At 35.8% G+C, this 21307-nt stretch overlaps 2 protein-coding genes across 4 annotated transcripts in view; one reads left to right on the top strand and one right to left on the bottom strand.

The window, feature by feature from the left end:
* Nucleotides 1-2275: 2275 nt before the first annotated feature.
* On the top strand, nt 2276-5216 carry LOC110382177 (odorant receptor 46a). The gene is made up of 8 exons (XM_064039638.1): nt 2276-2613; nt 2737-2874; nt 3177-3345; nt 3555-3664; nt 3870-3969; nt 4164-4268; nt 4717-4872; nt 5163-5216. Exons 1-8 carry the CDS (start codon nt 2276-2278, stop codon nt 5214-5216), a joined length of 1170 nt encoding a protein of 389 aa, XP_063895708.1.
* A 12-nt stretch (nt 5217-5228) lies between these two features.
* LOC110382175 (spastin) overlaps nt 5229-21307 on the bottom strand; it is a 31392-nt gene continuing 15313 nt past the window's right edge. For all 3 annotated transcript variants that reach the window (XM_064039635.1, XM_064039636.1, XM_064039637.1), the window contains 4 exons: nt 16902-17092; nt 16399-16598; nt 12926-13105; nt 5229-12181 (listed from right to left, as the gene is read on the bottom strand). In XM_064039635.1, the coding sequence (XP_063895705.1) occupies nt 12942-13105; nt 16399-16598; nt 16902-17092 (555 nt within the window). In that variant the 3' untranslated portion in view covers nt 5229-12181; nt 12926-12941. The remainder of the gene's footprint in view (nt 12182-12925; nt 13106-16398; nt 16599-16901; nt 17093-21307) is intronic.

The following is a 21307-nucleotide window of genomic DNA, read 5'->3' as shown; positions in this document are numbered from 1 at the left end:
TGACATGTTGTTGGCATATGGCAGCGCTAATTGTAACGCTCGTGAAGCGCGTAGAATTTACCAGCAGCGTTATCCTAACCGGCGTATACCACACCACGAGACGTTTGCTACAACCTATCGACGTCTGAGGGAGACTGGAAACATAAATTTCCAAGAGCCTCGCGTTAATGTGAGGCAACATAATGTTGTAATTGATGAAAGCATTTTGCAAGCTTTTGATGAGGATCCAACGACAAGTATTCGAGTTGTAGCTGAAAGACTTCACTTGTCGGTTTGGAAAGTTTGGTCAGTTCTTCGGGAAAATGGAAAGCATGCGTATCACTACACTTCTGTTCAAGGTACGTTAAGTACTTTATTTATTTTATCAGGCGAAATCGTAAAACTAAATTTTGAACCAGTTATCTTCGACCTTATTGTGCTGAAATTTTGCACCCAAAACTTGTATTTTAAAATGGTTTTAACCATACACTTATTTTAAACGTTTACAAATATCCTTGTAGCTTTACTGGTTCGTTTTTCAAATAAATACCTAGTAACTTTTATTTTTTCTAATTTTATCTTTTAAATTTATGTTAGTTTTTGCCATTCAAAAAGTGAATTTTTACCAGTCTTTAATGGATTGTTCTAGGTCTCATAGATGATGATCACAGGAGACGGCTCGATTTTGCCGATTTATGATGCATACGGACGTAGATGATACAAATTTTTAAAAAGAATTTTGTGGACTGATGAATCAATTTTAATCACGAGGGAATTGTGAATCTCCACAACCTTCACCATTGGGCGCAAAAGACAAAATCCCGCAAGAAAAGACAAAGTTCCTTTCAAACTAAGTTTAGTGTAAACGTTTGGGCGGGGTTATTGGAAGACACCTGATCGGTCCACATTTCTTACCAGAGCGCCTGACCGGAGAAAATTATTTGAATTTTTTACTCGAAGATTTACCTGAATTGGTATTACCAGTATTAGATGGAGAACCAATTATTTTCCAAAATGATGGCTGTCCAGCACATTACCAGCGAGACGTGCGAGAACATTTGGACAACTGTTTTCCAAATTCATGGATCGGAAGAGGCGGCCCAATTCCTTGGCCTGCACGTTCACCAGACCTGACGCCCTTGGATTTTTATGTCTGGGGCAAAAGAAATTGTGTATGCGACTGAAGTACCCACAAGAGAAATTTTAATCGAAAGAATAAATTGCGCCTTTGAAATTATGAAAGCAGAAATGCGACTGAGGACGACGACTGTAGAAATTAGAAAAGATGCCGTGCATGCATTCGCAACAGAGGCAGTCATTTTGAACATAATTTATAACTTAAATTTAATTAAAACATTTTAAAACATTTTGTGTTTTCATTACCCTGGCACTGGTTAATGTGTACCTTTAGGTTTGTGACGACATTATTAATGATTTCACACCCATGTGGCATATCGTTGGAAAGGGTATTAAGTAGGCATTTTTTTATTAAATGAAGTTCATAAAAGCTTATACTTTTTTATAATTAATTTTGAATTTGACATTTTTCATACGTTTTTTCATTTTTAAGACTTTGGAAGCTCAACAAGTATTTTTTTTCCATCTAGTGCTATGAATTTATGTTTTATTTGGAATAATAATACATCAGAGAACGCAATGAAAGTGATTTGGTGTAAATTCGACAACAGACTGAAAAGTTATAGCGTTTTAAAGGTGATAGTTCCGGTAATTTTTAAAAACAAACAAAAAAAATCGTATCTCGAATACAGTGACATATAGGACATTGGGTCTATGAGTGAAAACTAGTACATGGCCTCACGAATCCCCCAAAAAATTGTGTCGGTCCATGCGCCAAACACCCTGTATATAGGAATTTGAAAATCTATTACCAATCAATTTGGTACCAAGGTAAGGTATATATAGAACAAAATACATAAGTAAATATCAGGTGTGCTACTTTTGGGGAATCAGTTAGAACCGAAAGCCAATCTAGAGAGAAGTTTCTGAATTAGGGCAATCTGAAGAAAGCCATTTAGCCGATTAAATAAGACCAGTAGGTAGAGAATACATACGGAGTTTCTCGAATAACTAAAGCAATTAGCACAATGTCTACAATTTATAACACATCAATGTATCAACAACGATTAAAACTTTACGAACTAAACGTTTAAACTTCAAGTTTTGAATTATTCAAGGGTTCTTTGAAAATAGGGCTACCTACAATATCTTCGAAGACCACGTAGTTGCATCTTAAACAGTAGCTTTGTCTGGTCGTCTCATTCTTCTGTACCATAAAATGTCAGTGAAAAACACCAGCCTATTCCTAGGCCGGCCTAAAAAGATCCTAAGCGCACACGGCGTATGGCCTCACCCAAACAACTTCGTCATTCTTCGGAAGCTTTACATGCTTTTCGTCATGTGGACACAATACTCCTTCCTTCTGTTTGAAATCATCTATATAGCGGATGTGTGGGGAGATATCGACGCGGTGTCCGAAGCCTCTTACTTGCTTTTCACTCAGGCTTCCCTGTGTTACAAGTCCACTGCTTTTATGGTCAACAAACAGAGTTTGTTAGAACTGCTGGAGATTATGGACTGCGAAATATTTGAGCCTAAATCTGCTGAGCATGAGAAGTGAGTAAACTTAATCTTTACCAAATGTATGGTACATAATCACTGATTCTGTTGAAACTTCAGAAATAGGAACTTCGTTTTATGCCAAATGGCGTATGTAAAATACTTATTTCCCTTTGTCAGAATTTTAGCAGCACAAGCTCGCAAGATAAAGCGCCTCTGCTTGTTCTTCCTGACTAGTGCCACGACCACCTGCACTCTGTGGGCCATGATACCGCTGTTTGACGCTGCCAGCAAACGATCATTTCCTTTTAGAATTTGGTAAGCATTCATCTGTTATCATTTTTTGACTTACCAAATTGGAAATCATCAAATGATTCTTACTGACTAAAACCTACCATGTTCCTTCTTAAGTACTTTAAGTTATGAACCAAGGCTGCGGTAACTCTTTCGAACAATCCAGCAGCCCCGGCAGAACTTACAATTACCTACTGTTCAGTTTATTCAATTTACTAAGTTACTGTTAAGTTATCTTCTTCGAAAGACTACTTTTGGAATGGGCAACTAGTTCCAATCTTATTGTATGTAGGTACCTATTACTTGACATTCATAAATATCTCCAGGATGCCAGTAACTCCACTGAAGTCACCAGACTACGAGCTAGGCTACCTGTACCAGATGGTGAGCATCTACATCAGCGCGTTCCTCTTTATATCAGTGGACAGCGTCGCCGTCTCCATGATCATGTTCGGCTGTGCACAACTGGAGATCATCATGGACAAGATTCAGAAGGTGGGAGAACTATTCAGGCTACCAGTTTTGTTTCTTGTAGGAAGTGCCTGATAGAAATCCAATGCGCTCCCTCTCCGAAAATATAAATATCTGTGCTGACAGACAAAAGTTGATTACATCAAGCTCAATTAGAAGTGGAACCGAATGAAATTGGCAAAGCTGTTGTAGTCTGCTTGTATCGATTGATAAATTTGGATATCCGCTTTCAGATAAAATACGTGTTTGAGTCTGCCGACTCAGAGGAAGGTCGTCGGAATATAATCAAGACGAACAATGAATTTCTTGTAGAATGTATCAAGCAGCATCAGACAGTCGAAAGGTATCTTTGAAACGCTTTGTTTGTGCTTTGTATCCTTCTATTTTGTAGAATTTATGACTGTTGAGATGCAGACATAGTGAAATACGCCAGGTAGGAGTTTCGATTTGTGTAAGGCCAGAAGTCCAGAAGTCGAATGAATGAAGTAACAGTAGCTTGTGTCGAGAATTTGTTAACATCCGCTATAACAACCATGATATTTTCGCAGGTTCATCCAGCTGTGTGAGGACACATACCACGCGAACATTTTCTTCCAACTGACAGGCACCGTTGCTATCATATGCAACATAGGATTGAGGATCTCTATTGTATGTATTCCACGAAACTGAAGCAATACAAACACCTAAATAATAAGTTCTGCTCACCAGGCTAAATGGCGGCTCACAACTAACTTCGGAGCATAGATACCTATGCGCATGTGGCCTGTAATAATAACCCTTGTGAACCTCACCCGTTTACTGATAATTTAAATTTTTTGTATGATATAAAAGTCTATTTCTAGGTGGAACCGAACAGCGTGCAGTTCTTCTCGATGCTGAACTACATGGTGACCATGTTGTCCCAACTGTTCCTCTACTGTTGGTGTGGCCACGAGCTTACCATACGGGTATTATTACAGTAACATTATTTTATTTGTAGCTATTGTAGAATTTTCTGTAACTGGTAGGTAAGTTTTTGGCTAAAGGGCGAATTATCGAAAACTTGGAGACACGTTACGGGACAGTCAGCAAAAAGGATCACGAACGCAAAAAAAATATGTAACTGATGTTCGGGTTATTTTGTTGATCTGTAGACACGTTTAAAATGTGTGTTTTTAAATCTCCAATACAGGAACTTTGTCAGACGAATAAAGACATGTTCCCGTGTTACATTGTTCAGGTATTTTTACTCGACAGACCACTAAAGGGTGGTAATGTGTTGTAACGTGGACCGTGTATGTGTATAGGCTTTTGTTGCTGACCATACCTCTAATCAAAAATCGAAATATTAAAAAAATCTAGCTATATCATAATCCTCCAGCAGTTTACTTACGTAGGTCCATAATATACTTCCAGAGTGAAAATCTCCGGGAATGGCTGTACCAGTGCCCGTGGTATGAGCAGGACACAAAGTTCAAACGCGCTCTGTTCATAGCGATGGAGCGAATGAAGAAACCTATTATTTTCAAAGCGGGCCACTACATATCGCTGTCTCGGCCTACTTTTGTAGCGGTCAGTATATTTATAAAAGTTCATATCATGCATTCTTCACAAATAATTTTCATTTTGAATCTATTTTAAACGGATTTAATTTTTGACCAACTTCAAAAAAGGAAGGTTCTCGGCTTGGCCTGTAGGTATGTATGTGCGCGATTATCTCACGTTTGGCTGAACCGATTTTAACAGCGGTTTCCAGCACAGTATTTTTCAGACTTAAGAGAGTTTTAGTTTTATTGTTGAAGTTGGTTTAATGTATTGTAAAACGTTTTTTACTTATTAAGTTTAACTTCTTTGTTTTTCAGATTTTACGGTGCTCCTATTCTTACTTCGCAGTCCTAAACCGGGTGAACACATAATAAAAATACAAATTTCACAAATTATTATTATTTATTTATAAACCGTGTAGGTATCACATATGCTTAGTGTAACATTCACGACAGTTTAGGCGAAAGTGTGCTTAATTATGAAAAAATATCATCATTTTTTTCCCTTGTAACACTCAACGACACTTAACTAAAGGTTCGTACACACTTTGGGACACTTTCAGAATAATTTTATTGTTTCATAGTCGATAAAAAAACAAGAGTGTATGAAAATGTCGAGTGCCCCAAAGTGTGTACAACTCCCAACAAAGTTTTAGTATTTTAGTCAAATTGATAAATTCGTGCGCTTAAATTAAAAATAACAAGTAGCGTAAAGGCGAACGTGTAAAACAATTACAACCACGTTTTAGAATTTCCATTCGCAATAAATAGGAGAATAGTGGCCTATTTATATAGAAACGACAACACGACTTACAAAAACCATTATTTAATTTAAACTCAACAAGAGATTCAACCCAATTTGTAACCGTAATGTGACAGTAGTTATCCAGTGCGCAAAAGGGACGGTGCTATTTGTATTGTATAGCTCCATCTCTCTCGCACTGGAAAAAAAATCTCAGCTGTCATAAAACGGGTTCAATACGTTACAAAGGAAATATTATTCCTTTAACAAAAACATTTATTTCAACCTTAAAACATCATTACTGTATAAATAGGCCGCAATAATTAGAAATATGTAGAATAACCTGAATAAATTCAGTTACATTTCATTGTCTCTTACATTTAGCGATAAGCGAACCTTAGAGTTCTTGCAATCAATAGGTACAGTAAACTGCACATCAGTGGTAACTGTCATGCACCTTAACTCAATAGTTATAAGTACGATTTTCCTATAAAACTATTACCACTCACCTGCAGTTGACTGTACCTTATCATAAAACAATCACATCAAAACGACTTAAGAAATAATTTTTGAAATATCTTTATTTAAGGTAACAATCAGTCGCGTGATACTTATTTGTTACGAAGCTCATTTTGTTTGAAATATATATTTGTTTCTTGGCTGTCTGTCACCCTAGTATTAATAAATTATTTGAAAAATGAATTTAATTTGTTTCATTTCAATAGTTAAATTTATATTAACTTTTTTAATGATCGATATGATGATATTAAAAACATGTCCAAAGCCGATTCACATAAGGACATTAGCCAGCTGCGCAGAGAATATAGTGCACAAGCTTTCGCGCAGACCCAAGTGCACTCATTGTTCCTGTGAAGGTGAGAGTGATCTCATGGTCCGATGGAACGGTAACCCGACACGACCAACTTTATAGTGACAGACTTTATAATGACCGAAGTTTATAATGACAGACTTCATAATGACCGAACTTTATAATGACAGAACTTTATAATGATAGACTTTATAACGACTATCCTTCATTCGATTTTTCCTTCACTCTGGGTGACAGACAGACGCTTGCAAGTCGACGTAACAATAGTTTGTAATTAAGAATAGTGCGCATAAAATAAATAAGGCATTGGGTTTTATTCATATCACAGCGATGCAAAGCACGATGATAAGAATTTCATTTTGTTCATAAGGATTTGTAGAGTTGCAAGATTTTTAGTTCACGCAATATCTCTAGTAACAAAACCTCTGTTTTATAATACTTGTATGTTATTTCTAGATAATAATTAGTACTTATATTGCTTATATCATATAATAGATTCCTGATCAAGTAGAAATGAAAACTACAAAATTTCAACTTAAATATTTCAGCTTCAAGCTGCCGAATAATTTGATTTTTTTTCTTATAGGTTTTGTTACAATAGATATGAGATTGAACTCAATATTCTCATTGGTAAGATTTAATTTCGAACCAAAACCAGCTAGCGATCTAGCGTCCTAAAATTATTAACCGTTTATAAAATGAAGAGGAGTTTGATTCATAAGTTTGTTTTTTTTTTTAATGTGTAAACATCATAATGTGCGTGCTGCCAGCAAAAATATACTTTCGAAATATCCCGACAAGATTGTATACGAAATACTTTTTCCTTATATTCAGGGTTTCATTCACAAAGTTATCTCGCTTTAAGTTTAAATCAGATTATGCACGTGATACTTTTACATCGATACAGATTTTTATTATTTTTGTTAGGAGTATAAAGTATAGAAGGAATAAAAGTAAAGAAAAGTTTAGATGTAGAGTTGTTGATACAGTGTTTTATCGATAAATTATTGAAAAATATCGATGTTCATTAGTATCGCGTAGCAAATATTAAAGCTTTTTTCTGCTAAGATTAAAGCTGGATCGATTAATTCAGTGAAAGGATTCGAATGATCTTCAAGAATTTTCATTAGTATACTGACATAAAGTGCCGTTTAAAAAATAAACATATATTTATGCTTTGGCTTACTTTAGATTCATTTATTTGTTCTTATTTTGGCGACCTAAAAAGATACATAGTTAAATTTTAATATGCAAACTTCATACTGTCGAAAAACGTAACGTAACTAGTAAACAGTTTACGAATACAGAAACAAGAAACGTATTTTTCCAAAAAACTGAAAACTACAACCGAAACATTAAAAACGATTGTTTAAAAAAATCACAACGTTATTTTTACTTTACTTGCACACTTGCCTTAAAAAGTTTTCTTTTATTAATAAAAAAAGTTCAGGGATAAACCTCGACATACACTACAGTGCATAAAAACGTACCTACACATATTATTCACGTCTCCATAGTTTAAATTTAAAAAATGACATTACATAGACGAGATCCACACTTAACAAAAAAAAAAAAAACACTCAATAGTACCATTTCATTTAAAAAGCAACAAACATTCTATATTCGAATTCAATCAGACCATTAAAAAGCCATAGAGATTGTGGCTAAAGCATTTCATTCTGCCAACGACGAGAAAAAACATATTGTGCGACCTACCTTGTTACAAACTCCTTAAATATACCTTCCAGTAATATTAAATACACACACATGTTCATATCCATTTCATATAAAATATTACTCTTACTATACATGTATTTTAACGCGCCTTCTGTTCATATATTTTGTTTACCAGTAGTGTATGACGGGTTTCAAGATTCAAGGAATTATTCTATCTAAACTGTCTTCTGTCCACTGAAATGTTCATGAAATAAATACATGTTTTTCCAAAAGTTTTTTTTTTTTTTTTATAATGTCGGGACATTATAAAAAACAAACGACATTTCATGAGAGTTTCCATCAGTTGCAGAAAAATCCATTTAAGTTAAAAATTCTTTAAATCGATTGCTGACCCTTTTGACAAGATAAAAAGTGTTAGCAATAGATTTGAAGCTCAAATTTTAATGGATCTTTCTGCAACTGACGGTTTATTCGATAGTAATTCTCCCTGCAATTCTTATGCTAACCCATTTCAGTGGACAGCAAGTGTAAGAAGCAAAAATTAACCACTGCCGTCTAGTTTAGTACTAGGAGAGGTAACACTATATTAAGGGGCGTATCTACATGGCTGTAGGTTTTGGCGTGACTTTGAATTTGACCTCAAAATAAATGTCCTTTTGACTACTGCCCGGATATGTTTTCGGTCAAAAAGACCGCTTTCTACCTTCCTGATATGGTTCCTTTAGTCTCGTACTTTATTTATAAAAGCTAAATTACTACAGGATTAGGTATGCTCCACGGATTAAATATAGTAAAACGTTTGCGCTAAACACGTTCGAAATGATCGAATATTGCACTTCCCAAGTTTTGGGGCCGACATACACAAAAGCGCAAAGTGTAGCAACATATTACACAAACACATTTTACTGTTGGCTTTTACCTCTTAATTCTCATACAATATAAACCATTTTGGTCGCAAATAAAAACTGTCATTTTTCTGGAAATAGTACACCTATCCACCATTTCTAAAATGCCCTTTCGAGGCATCCAAAGTCACGCCAAAACAGAAACATCAGCATAAACACATAGGGCGGACCTACATTACATTATCTAAAACTACATATTAACTTTAAAATAGACGCTACGATAACTGCACTAACCACTATATCGCTGTCTTTTTAGGAAATCTGTTTACTATCGTTACAAAATCTATTTAACGTTTGGCTAACACGATATGGAGCGGAGATGAACTAACACTCGATACACAACTTTTAATAAACCACTTTTTACAGTATAAAGTAAAGCTAGCGAATTGCTCAATAAATTAATCTGGGTTGAAATATGTCTATCTAGCAGTTTAAAAGAAGTAATGTCTATAAGAAGTTGTGTATCGGGCCTAAGAAGGAGTTACGGTATGAAATCTTACTGCATCTCTATTATTTATGGAAGTAGATGCAAAAAGAGCATGGAGATCATACTTTATTAATCTTAGCATAAAATTAAAATAAAACCATTGAGATTCTTATACATACCCAATAAATTTTTGCTCTTCTCAATACGAAACAGTCGATAAACAAGCGAATATAAACCTTATATCTTCAACGTTAGAGTTCAACCGTAACTCCCTCGTTTGAGTAACACTCAGCCAGAAAAATAACAGCACATATCGTGATTTAGTCTTTTGGAAGATACGTGATATTTTGGTTTAGTTTTAAGCGTATTGTAGTGTAAGACAAACTCGACATTTATTTTTCTGGCAAAGCAGAACCACCGAGACAAGTGTCGATATAAAAGTTTATTTAATTATTTATTATTCTAGGACAAGACATTATTGACATAATACATAGAACGGTGTATTTACTTCACATTAAAATGCACATATATGCTCTATGTCTCGATAGTTCGACACGGTTCGTTCACTACATGGCACTATGTCAACTCTACAATTACATACAACGGCGTGGTCCTGTAATTGATAATTTCCATTAAACAACTTTCAATCCAAGAGATAGACAATTTGTAACAAACTATTACGAAAATATATTATCATTTCAATATGCTCAAATCATCGTTACCGTTACAACATTTTGAGCAAACGATTCTAATTCATTCTGCTAAGGAAGTGATGTGCTACCCGTTTTCGATTATCGATAAAAATTATAATCATTCATAAGATTTGCAGCATATTATATATAATATAGAAAAGCATAATTTCAATTTCGCGATTGCGGCAAGATAATTTTCTTGATAAAATAAAAAATAATAAAATCAACAGAATTAGATTAATTAAGTACATATGATAACAATTTTAAAATGAAATTTGTATTTTGGTTGCTAGAGATTTACGGTAAAATTCAATAAAATACCGCAAAACTATGCTAGCCTGAATAATAAACAGTTGATTAATTTCAAAACTTAGGATTATCTAAGAACACTGGGCAGTGTTTTGTACTAACCTACTTTGACTTATCGACAACCCTATGAACAAATCATTTAACCTTACAATATTTGTTTCAATATATTTCAATCATCGATATTTGATCTACGTATTGTATTTGAGGTGATCATACAATTAAGAATCTGTATATTATTAACATGATCTCTATTTTTCACCACAAGTGAGATTACAGTATAATAAAACTAGATATTATGCAGTAAAAGTAATAAGTACTGTATATAAAAATGCGTTTCGCTACTTACTAAAATACGGGTTTTGGTGACATGTATATCATATACATATTGCAATAATATTAACGTAACTTTATTCTTACACACTACACCTACATAAAGGTTGTCGATAATTTTTCTTAATAAAAACACAATTAAAATATAAAAATTTCATTAAGCTACAATACAATTAATTGCAATAATAATTCAAATATACAAAATTATGAGGTAATACTATAAGGTAAACGCAATTTGTACAACGATTTCATTTTGTTCAGCTGATAATAAATGTGATTATATATGTATTTTATTCTATAAAAATGGTAACAAAAATTCATCATGATATTGTGGTATATTATGTAATAATGTATTTTGAACTATAGAAGTACAGTCAACCGCGTGAAGATAAACACATTCACGTAAAATACAGCATAGTTTTGTTTAAATAACTTTTGTCACCAATGTCATGCGGTCAACTGTACATAATTAAATTCTTATAAAATGGAGTACATATGAAATGCGGTACAACTTTTAAAACGTACTGTTTTGCGAAACAATTTTTCGATAAGAAATATCCATCATAATTCGTGGGCAAGATTATCCACAATTTTATATTTGGTCCTTCGGGTTCAAAGCGGAACTAAGCCGAACAAGCCAAAAGGATGCATGATAATGAAAACTAAACCTTCTGTCCTTCACATAGAGACCACTTTCCAACATTCCTTTTGACTGGACGGGCATTAAGAGGGCTGGTATAACCCGCCTCGATACAGAAGCGTTTGGAGCAAAGCGATCTCTTTACATCTAGATACATTGAAAGCTACTTCTATAACGATCCGGGTTATATCATTTGGCGTCACCCGTTAAGGACTATGGAGTTTGGACATTTGGATTTTAAATCATAATTTTTAATTTTTGTCCCATAACACACTGAAGGGTTGTAATCCTTGAATAAAATTGTGGGACAAATTAAAAACAATTATTTATATTTAACACTACTCAATATCAAAAGCTTCAACACTGACATACTGCATGGCAAGTTTCACATTACACGTAAATCGATTACGGCAAACATCGATAAAACTAATCGACTGGGCATCTCTACTTTAATGGACTGTGGATTACGCAAAACAGTCAAAATTGACTAGATGCGATTCAATATTAAAATGAACTTTATAATCATGTCAATTGTAAAGAAACAGGTATTATGCCCCGACCACACTTCTGGGAATGTGTTCATTGAAGGAGATCCAAAAGGAATATGGCTACTTCTATTTTTAATCTGTTAAAGTGTGGTCGAGACAGTAAAGTAGGATTATATAAAATTTGAGCGATGAATATTTGCGTGATAAATATTATCAATTTGTAAATCAACATCGTACATTCTATTATCTATTCCCTTAATTTAATGACTCACCATTATTCTGAGTAAATTACCGATACCTGTAAAAAATAAGGTTTTATTTAACTTTTAAAGAGCGAAGGTCATGTGACATCCTACTTTTATAAGTGACCTTACTTTAGATTATCTTTTCTTTCTTAAACAAACACTATTTTACGGATGACATCTTCTGCCATTTCCTCAAGTTATTCGACCGTCTCATGAGTAACAGACAATGAGCCTGAGGAAAGGAATTCAGAAAATATAATACTGCAAAAAATAACGGTATCTTAAAAGGAGTTTTTTTTCCTCTATTAATCATCGTCATGAATTTTATCATCAAGTTAATCAGCGTTAATCACTACGCATGCTCAATGAAGATTGGCGATTTCAGACTCTCTTGTCCAGGTTCCCAGAGATATTTTTGTCACCTCAGTCATTTTTGGCCGAGTCTTTTTATCGTCTCACTGTCGGGCACAGGCCTTTCACATTAGGAGGAATGAGCACTAATCACCACGCTTGCTCAAGGCGGATTCGCCAATCCGCTTCACATTACTGTTCAAGATATACACAGAGAACTGACATAAAACAATCAATATATAACGGACTAGCTTCTGCCAGCGGTTTCACCCGCATCCCGTGGGAACTACTTCCCGCACCGGGATAAAAAGTAGCCCATAGCCTTCCTCGATAAATGGGCTATCTAACACTGAAATACATTTTCAAATCGGACCAGTAGTTTCTGAGATTAGCGCGTTCAAACAAACAAACAAACTCTTCAGCTTTATAATATTAGTATAGCTTACCTGTATAACAAATGCTTCATAGCCCAAGGTCCCCATATTGCACGGACCACTTCTCGTACGCCACTAGACTGTGAGGAGACACCGACGGCCGGATCCTCTTCAGGGCATCCATGAAGTCTTGGAAGGTTATTGGTCGCACGAGAGACAGGTCTAAGCATTTTACTTCCTCAGGATCCAGTTCTGTAAAGAGATGGGTGGATTTTAGAGAAGATAGGCTAAAAAGAAGGATTTATAGGAAGTTGTGATCTGTTCAAGGAAGTGACGAGTGGAAATGTCTAAAAAGATTTTTCAAAGAAAGATTCTTAAAAGATTCTAAGAAAATAGCGTTACCAAAATGGAAGTGTTCGAGGGACGAGGAATGTTACTGGCTGCGCTCTCATACGCCTTCCGCGGAAACCGCCTACTTTTTGAAACCAAATCAACAATCTTTGACAGATACCTCAAGGAACCTGAACGCCTCGCCAGATTATTAGTAACTGATCGTTTTGGTCACGCCTACCGCAACTTTGACCTACGCTTATGGCATCTCCGCTCATCTTACCTTTTTCCGTAGCTTTATAGCTACCCCAAAAATTGGAATACATCAGAGCTCAGAGGTTTCACCATATAAAATTTACATATGGTCTGTATTCAACAATAAGATTAATATAGGTTGATTATACACAGGTAATGAAATAATATAGTTATGCAATAAGGAGTATTGAAAGTTGTACATGTAAGTCGGACGCCTCCCACGACATGTCATAAAGTTTATTGACCGTATGATTTATGCTTATAACCGAATTTCATAATTATTAAGTGGTGCAATGGGTACACTAGGGTGTCCCAAAAAAATCAAAATCATTTTTTTTAACGCATACCCTCCTATTTTTTTCCTTTTGGTCCAAAACTATTATAAATAAAATTTTATGATGGTAGGACCACGGTAACCCGTGCCGACTTACATTTGAATGTATGTCATACTTGCTCTCTAAGACTAACGCGATCTAACTCGTCGATGTGCTTGTAATTTCTTGTTATTTAGAGATCGAATAACTTTTTTCAAACAGCCAACATGTCACTAGACTTACGCAGTTATAAAAAGGGTATATTTTTAACTAGGGGACCTAAGGCATCAAATGACGGGTTCAAAACTTCCGTCTAATGGACAAGTTCTGGCAGTTTCATTGTACAAGTAGCGACCCGCTCCGGCTTCGCACGGAATAACAGTATTTCTCCACTATTAATGTTTGTTATTATACATGTAAACCTTCCTCTTTAATCACTCTATCTATTAGAGAAAACCGCATGAAAATCGGTTGCGTAGTTTTGAAGAATTAGGTAAGCTTACAACGGGACACGGGGACAGAAAAAGCGACTTTGTTGTATAATACCTATGTAGTGATATTCGGGAAATTAATGTAATTGTGAATGAAAACGTAAATCTTACTATTCGCGAATGCATTATCTACTGGGAAAAGGCGCGTATTCCAATCTTTGCCTAATTGTGTGACGAAACTCGTCACCTTGTATCAAGTTTGGAGGGACAAAAGACACAAAGACGTTTTTAAGCAACGCCATCACGACTTTTTCAGCAACTTAGATATGTAATTTGTTTGATTTTGATTAATAAGAATAAATCATCATGTCCCGAGCCTTTTCCCAACTATGTTGGGGTCGGCTTCCAGTCTTGCCCGATTCAGCTGAGTACTAGAGTTTTACAAGGAGCGATTGCCTATCTGACTTCTCAACCCAGTTACCCAACTACCCAATACCCCTTTGATAAGACTAGTGTCAGACTTATTGGCTTCTGACTACCCGAAACGACTGTCCAAGATGTTAAATGGCAGCCAGGGGAGCAGCCTGCCTAATAGTTAGCGCGAGTTACAGAAAGCACGCGCCTCAGAGGAGCGAAGAGGAAATAACTTTTGAAAAACGATTGGATGTATTGTTTTTCAGGGGTTATTTTGTCTTTGGTTAATTTTTTTTTTCAAAAGATGATCTTTACGGTACGTTGTATGACAAAATCACCCCATTTCAGTAAAAAGCGAGTTCTTTGATCGATCGCCTTAAAATTAATGACAGTTTTCTACATGAATGTGTCCTACCTTCTAGTCAAATAATGCTTCGTATCAAGAAACCAAAGTTTCAGCACTGAGAGTTAGTGAACGATGTGGCCGTAAGATCGGTGAAGTTCATGCAAGACTTTTATTGATTAATCACAGTAGATGAGGAACAAAAACAGTTATTGTTAGGTACCGTCCTAGAACATCGGAAAATTTATCCTGACTGTAAGAAAAAAACTACTTTAAAATGAAAATTTTAACAATGATATTATTTTTCAATGTATATGAGAAGATAATACATTATTTGGATGCATTTGAGGTTTATTTTTAGTAAAAATAATTAAGATCTAAATTTCTCCATAGTAAGTCAGTACAAATTTTCATGTGAACACTTTGGCATTAAGTCGGCACGGGTTACCACTGTCTGATCGAGATAATATTTATTATAGGAGTTAATGAGGTCTAACCGAAAAAAATTAGAGGGTATGCGTATTTGAATTCGAGAAAAAAAAAATCCCCCTTATGTCTTGGGACACCCTAGGGTACACATATGATTCTATTTTGCATATGTGAATTAGGTTAGAAGGATTAGAATAAAAGTAAGACACCCCTACTGACAAATGGACGAAGTTCTGGCGATCGACTGTTGGCGGTATAACCACCACACAGCAGCAAGTGGGATATGAAATGCCTTGCTCGGAGGTTGCATAATCCGAAGCTAATAATATTCCAAACTGTGCTACGTGTACACGCATGCACAGCGCTGTGATTATGGACCCATCCGGAACTTGGGAGAGCACTTTATCCAGTAGACCTCTATCGACTAAACCCCGCCCACGTAACTAAATTGCGAATTTATGCAGACGAAATGGCGAGCTTCCTGGTATATTTACCTTACATCGATTTGATAGTTTTTATAATATTGTTTGATAGTCACCAGTCGGTTGTCGTAGGCGTCAATATCAATGTGCCGATTCAGTTTTATGACTTGCCTGACATTTGACTAAAGCGGGTCAAGGCTTTGCGTGCAACACCGGTGTTGCCAGATGCAAGACACGTGATTATTTATTGTATGTTCCACATTTGGACTTTTTATTGGTGTGACATGTGGATTTATTGGTAGAAGCATTACACTTACAAGTAATGAATGACTTTGACTTAAGTGAGAATTATGAAAAGGAGATTACAAACATCTTCCACGGCGATCCGTAAGGGTCAAATGCAGTACTGATATGTCTGAACGTGTTCCCAGAGAAACAAAGATTACTTCTAGAAAACCGTCACAAATCCGTAGACCAATCACGGCTTTACTTACTTGGCTATAAGGCCTTATAAACGCATTGTTTGTGTGCCTAAATGTGGTAATGAGGCTCGTCATTGCATCTTAGACGAGCCCTAACATACTATGTGAGGTCTTATGGGTCCTACCTCTGATGGGGCCGAGCGCCGCGTCCCGGCACAGCGCGGTGAGGTCGCTGCCGGAGTACCCGTCGGTCAGCGCCGCGAGCCGCGCCAGCTCCTCCTCGCTGAGGGAGGCGGCGGCCGCCCCGCGGGCTAGCACGCGCTTGATCAGCGACATGCGAGTGCGAGCGTCCGGTAGGCATACGTACACGCGCTTTGGAAATCGTCTGGGAAAGAGGAAGACACATTTTTGAAAGAAATGTGGGGAAACATTACCTATTTATTATTAGGTAACCATATTCTTAATAAGGGAATGGCTAGTCAAAAAAATAGTATGACTTTAAAAAAAGTCGATCAACAATATACTTCGCTGTGATATTCAGACAGCCAATGCAGTGTGAAAATTTCGACGAAAACCTAATTTCACAAAAAGAGACGCAACCTGGTTCCTGTCAGAGGCCGAATAGCATATCAATCTTTCGTACCTACATCAGTCTACCACACCATAACATCACCGTTAAGCCACTCACCTCAAAGCAGCTTCATCTAACTCCTGCGGCCGATTAGTAGCGGCCATCACGATCAGCCGATCGGCCCCCGCGGCCGGTAGCCCGTCGAACTCCACCAGGAATTCGGTCTTCAGTCGCCGGGAGGCTTCGTGCTCGCCCGTCGATCTCTCGCATAGCAGCGAGTCTACTTCGTCCACGAAGATTATTGCGGGCTGTGCGAAGAAAAAAAGGTTCAATATTGGTAGATTTATGAGCTATGCCCTGATAACAATTTAGCTGTTCCCGCTTCACGTGTCAACTTATAAACGTACCCGTACACAATATAGTCTATGTTACTCGGGCGGGATAGTCTAGTTTACCGTTGCCGATGCCAACACTTCGTGTACATTCGTTTTAAGTTATTTATATGTATAAAATATGAGTAGTGTACGATTTAATGCTATAATATTTATATATTATTTTTTATGGGCCTTAGATGCCTGATTTAAATAAATAAATTATCAATATTGAAAGAATTTTTCAAATATTGTAGCACAAAATAGGCCATTTGGAACGAGCTTTGATCCGCCAAATTGAATTATTTTGACTTTGAAGAAGTTGCTACGATATTTTTTACCATAACATCTTTTGTTAGGAGAAAAATATCGAGGTATGCTGTGATGCCGTGACAATAAAAAGTTTGACGTTTGCTTTGGCCATAAGATCCCGTCTTGGTTATGTGTTTGTTTACTGCTATTGTTTAATGAGTGCATTTTTATCGTGATTCAGGTGAATTGTAATTTATTCTTCCGAGAGAGGTTTTCACAATTGGAATAAATAACAATTGTGAATTATTTATAAACAAAATCAATACCACGGAAATAACTTTCATTCATACTTGACCTATTGTCCGGCCTTTCTTTTTAAATTGCAACATATAGGTGCATACGACCTCGTAATATACATAAAACCCAGTTAAAATAATATTTTATTTAGCAAATTATTGTTTGATCATGAACATGAACCGTCTTACCACAAAAACTTTTAAACGTCAGTTTAAGACTTCTCTAAAAAAATGTCAAATTATGACGTTGACATATGGGACATATGGACGTACAATGTATCTAAGTTTTTATTATAAACGACAAATTGCTATATTGATAGCAAATAATATACAAATTGACCCGGGTTCTACTACGGTAACCTCTTCTTTTAATAATATTAGTAGTTCTACTAATACAACTATTGATACACCTGATAGTTTAAACTACATGGTGCGACAAAGGGTGGGCCACATCAACTGAATGTTGTACATCAAAACATTCAGGGCCTCTCCGGCAAGGATTTAGAATTAAGTTTATTCATTGAACATTATATGGTACAAGTAATGTGCATAACTGAGCACTGGCACAGAAATAGTGAAATAATATTCCTTAATAACAGTAATTATACAGTACAAAGTTCATTTGTTAGAAAGGAAGCCATCCATGGTGGCTCTCTTATAATTGTATCTAATAATTTAAAGTGTAAGGAACGTTCAGATATAGTAAAATTATCAGTCGAGCGCAATGTAGAATTATCATGTGTTGAACTGGAGCAGTTTGTTATAATTTGTGTATACAGGCCTCCTTCAGGTGATTTTAACACTTTTGAATCAGTAATGGAAAATTCTCTTTCTAAACTTAATTCCACTAGTAAATCACTTTTAGTTTGCGGTGACTTCAATGTTAATATTTTAGAATCATCTTCTTTAACTACAAGGTTGCTAAACTTATTTAAATCATTTAACTTAGTAAATTTATTTCTAGAACCAACACGAATTACGGCAACCTCGTCAACCTGTTTAGATAATATATTTACTAATTGTAGCGCCACGGAGACTCTGATTACCAATGGCCTTCCTTCCGATCACCGTGGTCAACTGGCACGGTTTCCTGATAAAAAGAATAAAATCAAGCGGGAAATAACATGTCGGCCCTTAACAACCAGTCGTTTTAATAGTTTTAAAAATAATATTAACGCGAAACTAGACAATGAAATATTAAATAAAAACAATCCCCATTTAATGTACGGAGCACTATTTGATATAATAAAATACGAATTTAATTCTAGTTTTAAAACCAAAACGCTCGTACTAAAAGAAACGGCTAACTTCAATGAGTGGGCTACCGCCGGCATTTACAAGAGTAGAGCTAAGCTGTATGAGTTGTATGAAATGAAAAATTATAATTTTGATGAAAATTTTATTAGATATGTTAGGAATTATTCTAAATTGTTTAAAAAAGTTTGTCATGCGGCAAAATCAATGTATTTCAGTAATAAAATTAAGAATAGTAAGAGTATAATAAAAGCGACGTGGAATATTATAAATAGCGAGACCGGGAAAATCAAACAGCGTGATAATCAGTATAAAATCATTAATGAGAATCAAGTTTATGAGAAAGATTCTGATGTAGCTCGCGAATTTAACACATTCTTCTCTAATATTCCAATCAAGACCACTAGCGGCTTAGACTCCTCTGCCACCAACGCCGAAAAACTTTTACGTAGTAGTGTTAGTCAATGTGAAGCCACATTTACCTTTAGTTATATTTCACCTTATGACATAGTAAGAACCTTCAAGTCATTAAATTCAAAAAAGACAGGTGATTTATGGGGTATCTCTGTTAAAGTCTTAAACTGTATTATTGACGATATTGCGCCCTATTTAGCTCGTATATTTAATGAGTGCATTGACTCAGGTACCTTTCCTGACCTTATGAAATACAGTAAAGTTATTCCTCTCTTTAAATCCGGGAGCAAGAACGATCTAGGTAACTTTAGACCCATCTCAATTCTACCCGCGTTGAGCAAAATTTTTGAAAAGCTAATTTTAAATCAACTCCTCCGGCATTTTAATTCATATAATATTTTACATGCGGAACAATACGGTTTTACAAAGGGTCGCTCCACAACGGATGCCGGAGTTGCTCTTCTGAAACATATATTCAGTGCGTGGGAGAAGTCACAGAATGCTATCGGGGTGTTCTGTGATCTTTCCAAGGCGTTCGACTGCGTCCAACATGAAACGCTTACCCAGAAGCTAAAGTACTATGGTATTAGAGACAGCGCACTTAGTGTTATTAGCTCATATTTAAGCGGTAGAATGCAATGTGTTGACGTTAACGGTGTCAAATCTCCCAATCTACCCGTTCGTTTGGGCGTACCGCAAGGGTCGATTTTAGGTCCATTTTTGTTTCTTGTATATATTAATGACTTGCCATATTATTTAAAATCATTGTGTGATGTGGTATTGTTTGCTGATGACACGTCTCTAATTTTTAAAGTTGATAGGAATAGAGTAGATTTTGATGACGTGAATTCTTGTCTTTCACTAGTAACGCAATGGTTTACAGCCAATAATTTAGTTTTGAATACGAAGAAAACAAAATGTATTAAATTTGCTTTGCCCAATGTAAAAAATCTCGGTCCCGGTGTAATTTTGAACAATGAGGAACTTGAAACGGTACATGCTACGACTTTTCTAGGGATAACAGTAGACTCCAAAATTCAATGGGGTGAGCATATAACTGGCATCACGGGTAAATTAAGCTCTGCTGCGTACGCTGTCAGGAAAGTAAGAGCTCTCACCGATGTAGCCACGGCGCGTTTAGTGTACTTTAGCTATTTTCACTGCATCATGTCCTACGGAATTCTTATGTGGGGCAATGCTGCCGATATCGAGAATGTTTTCGTACTACAGAAGCGCGCTGTCCGTGCTATATACAAACTTGGTGCTAGAGTCTCCCTTAGGGAAAGGTTTAAGGATATTGGTATTCTGACTGTGGCGTCTCAATACATTTATGCCAATATAATATACGTAAGGAAAAACCTAGATTCATATAGTAAAAACAGCGACGTACATCATTTTAATACTAGAAATAAACATAAGTTGACCGCACCTAATTATCGTCTACATAAGGTGCACGGTTCATTTGTGGGGCTTTGTGTACGCATTTATAACAGAATTCCGGTTCATCTGTTGGAATTAACGGACAGTTCTTTTAAAAACAAAATCAAAGAAATTCTTGTTAAAAAGGCATATTATAATGTTAATGATTATTTCACAGATAAACGCAGATGGCAGCTCTGAAGTGGAATAAAAGTGCTTTATTTTATTTTGTATTTTTCGGTGTTTTAAATTAATAATTGATGAAATTGAAATTGAATTGTATAATTGTAAAATAAATTAATAATAATTAAATTGTAATAGACAGCTGTGTTGCTGGGAAGTTTGTTCTTCACCGCTTCTTCTTTCCAGCCATAACACTAGGAAGTGGTGAAAGGGGGGCGTTTTGGGGGTGCTGTCATTCATGTAAAATTTTGACGTTAAAAAGTGCTAATCGTATTAGCCTATTTTAATAAATGATTTTGACTTTGACTTTGACTGTTCATTTTGCAGGCACAAT

Source organism: Helicoverpa armigera, chromosome 20, assembly GCF_030705265.1.
Source record: "Helicoverpa armigera isolate CAAS_96S chromosome 20, ASM3070526v1, whole genome shotgun sequence".
NCBI classification, from domain to species: domain Eukaryota; kingdom Metazoa; phylum Arthropoda; class Insecta; order Lepidoptera; family Noctuidae; genus Helicoverpa; species Helicoverpa armigera.
This window is presented reverse-complemented; position numbering and strand designations above follow the sequence as displayed.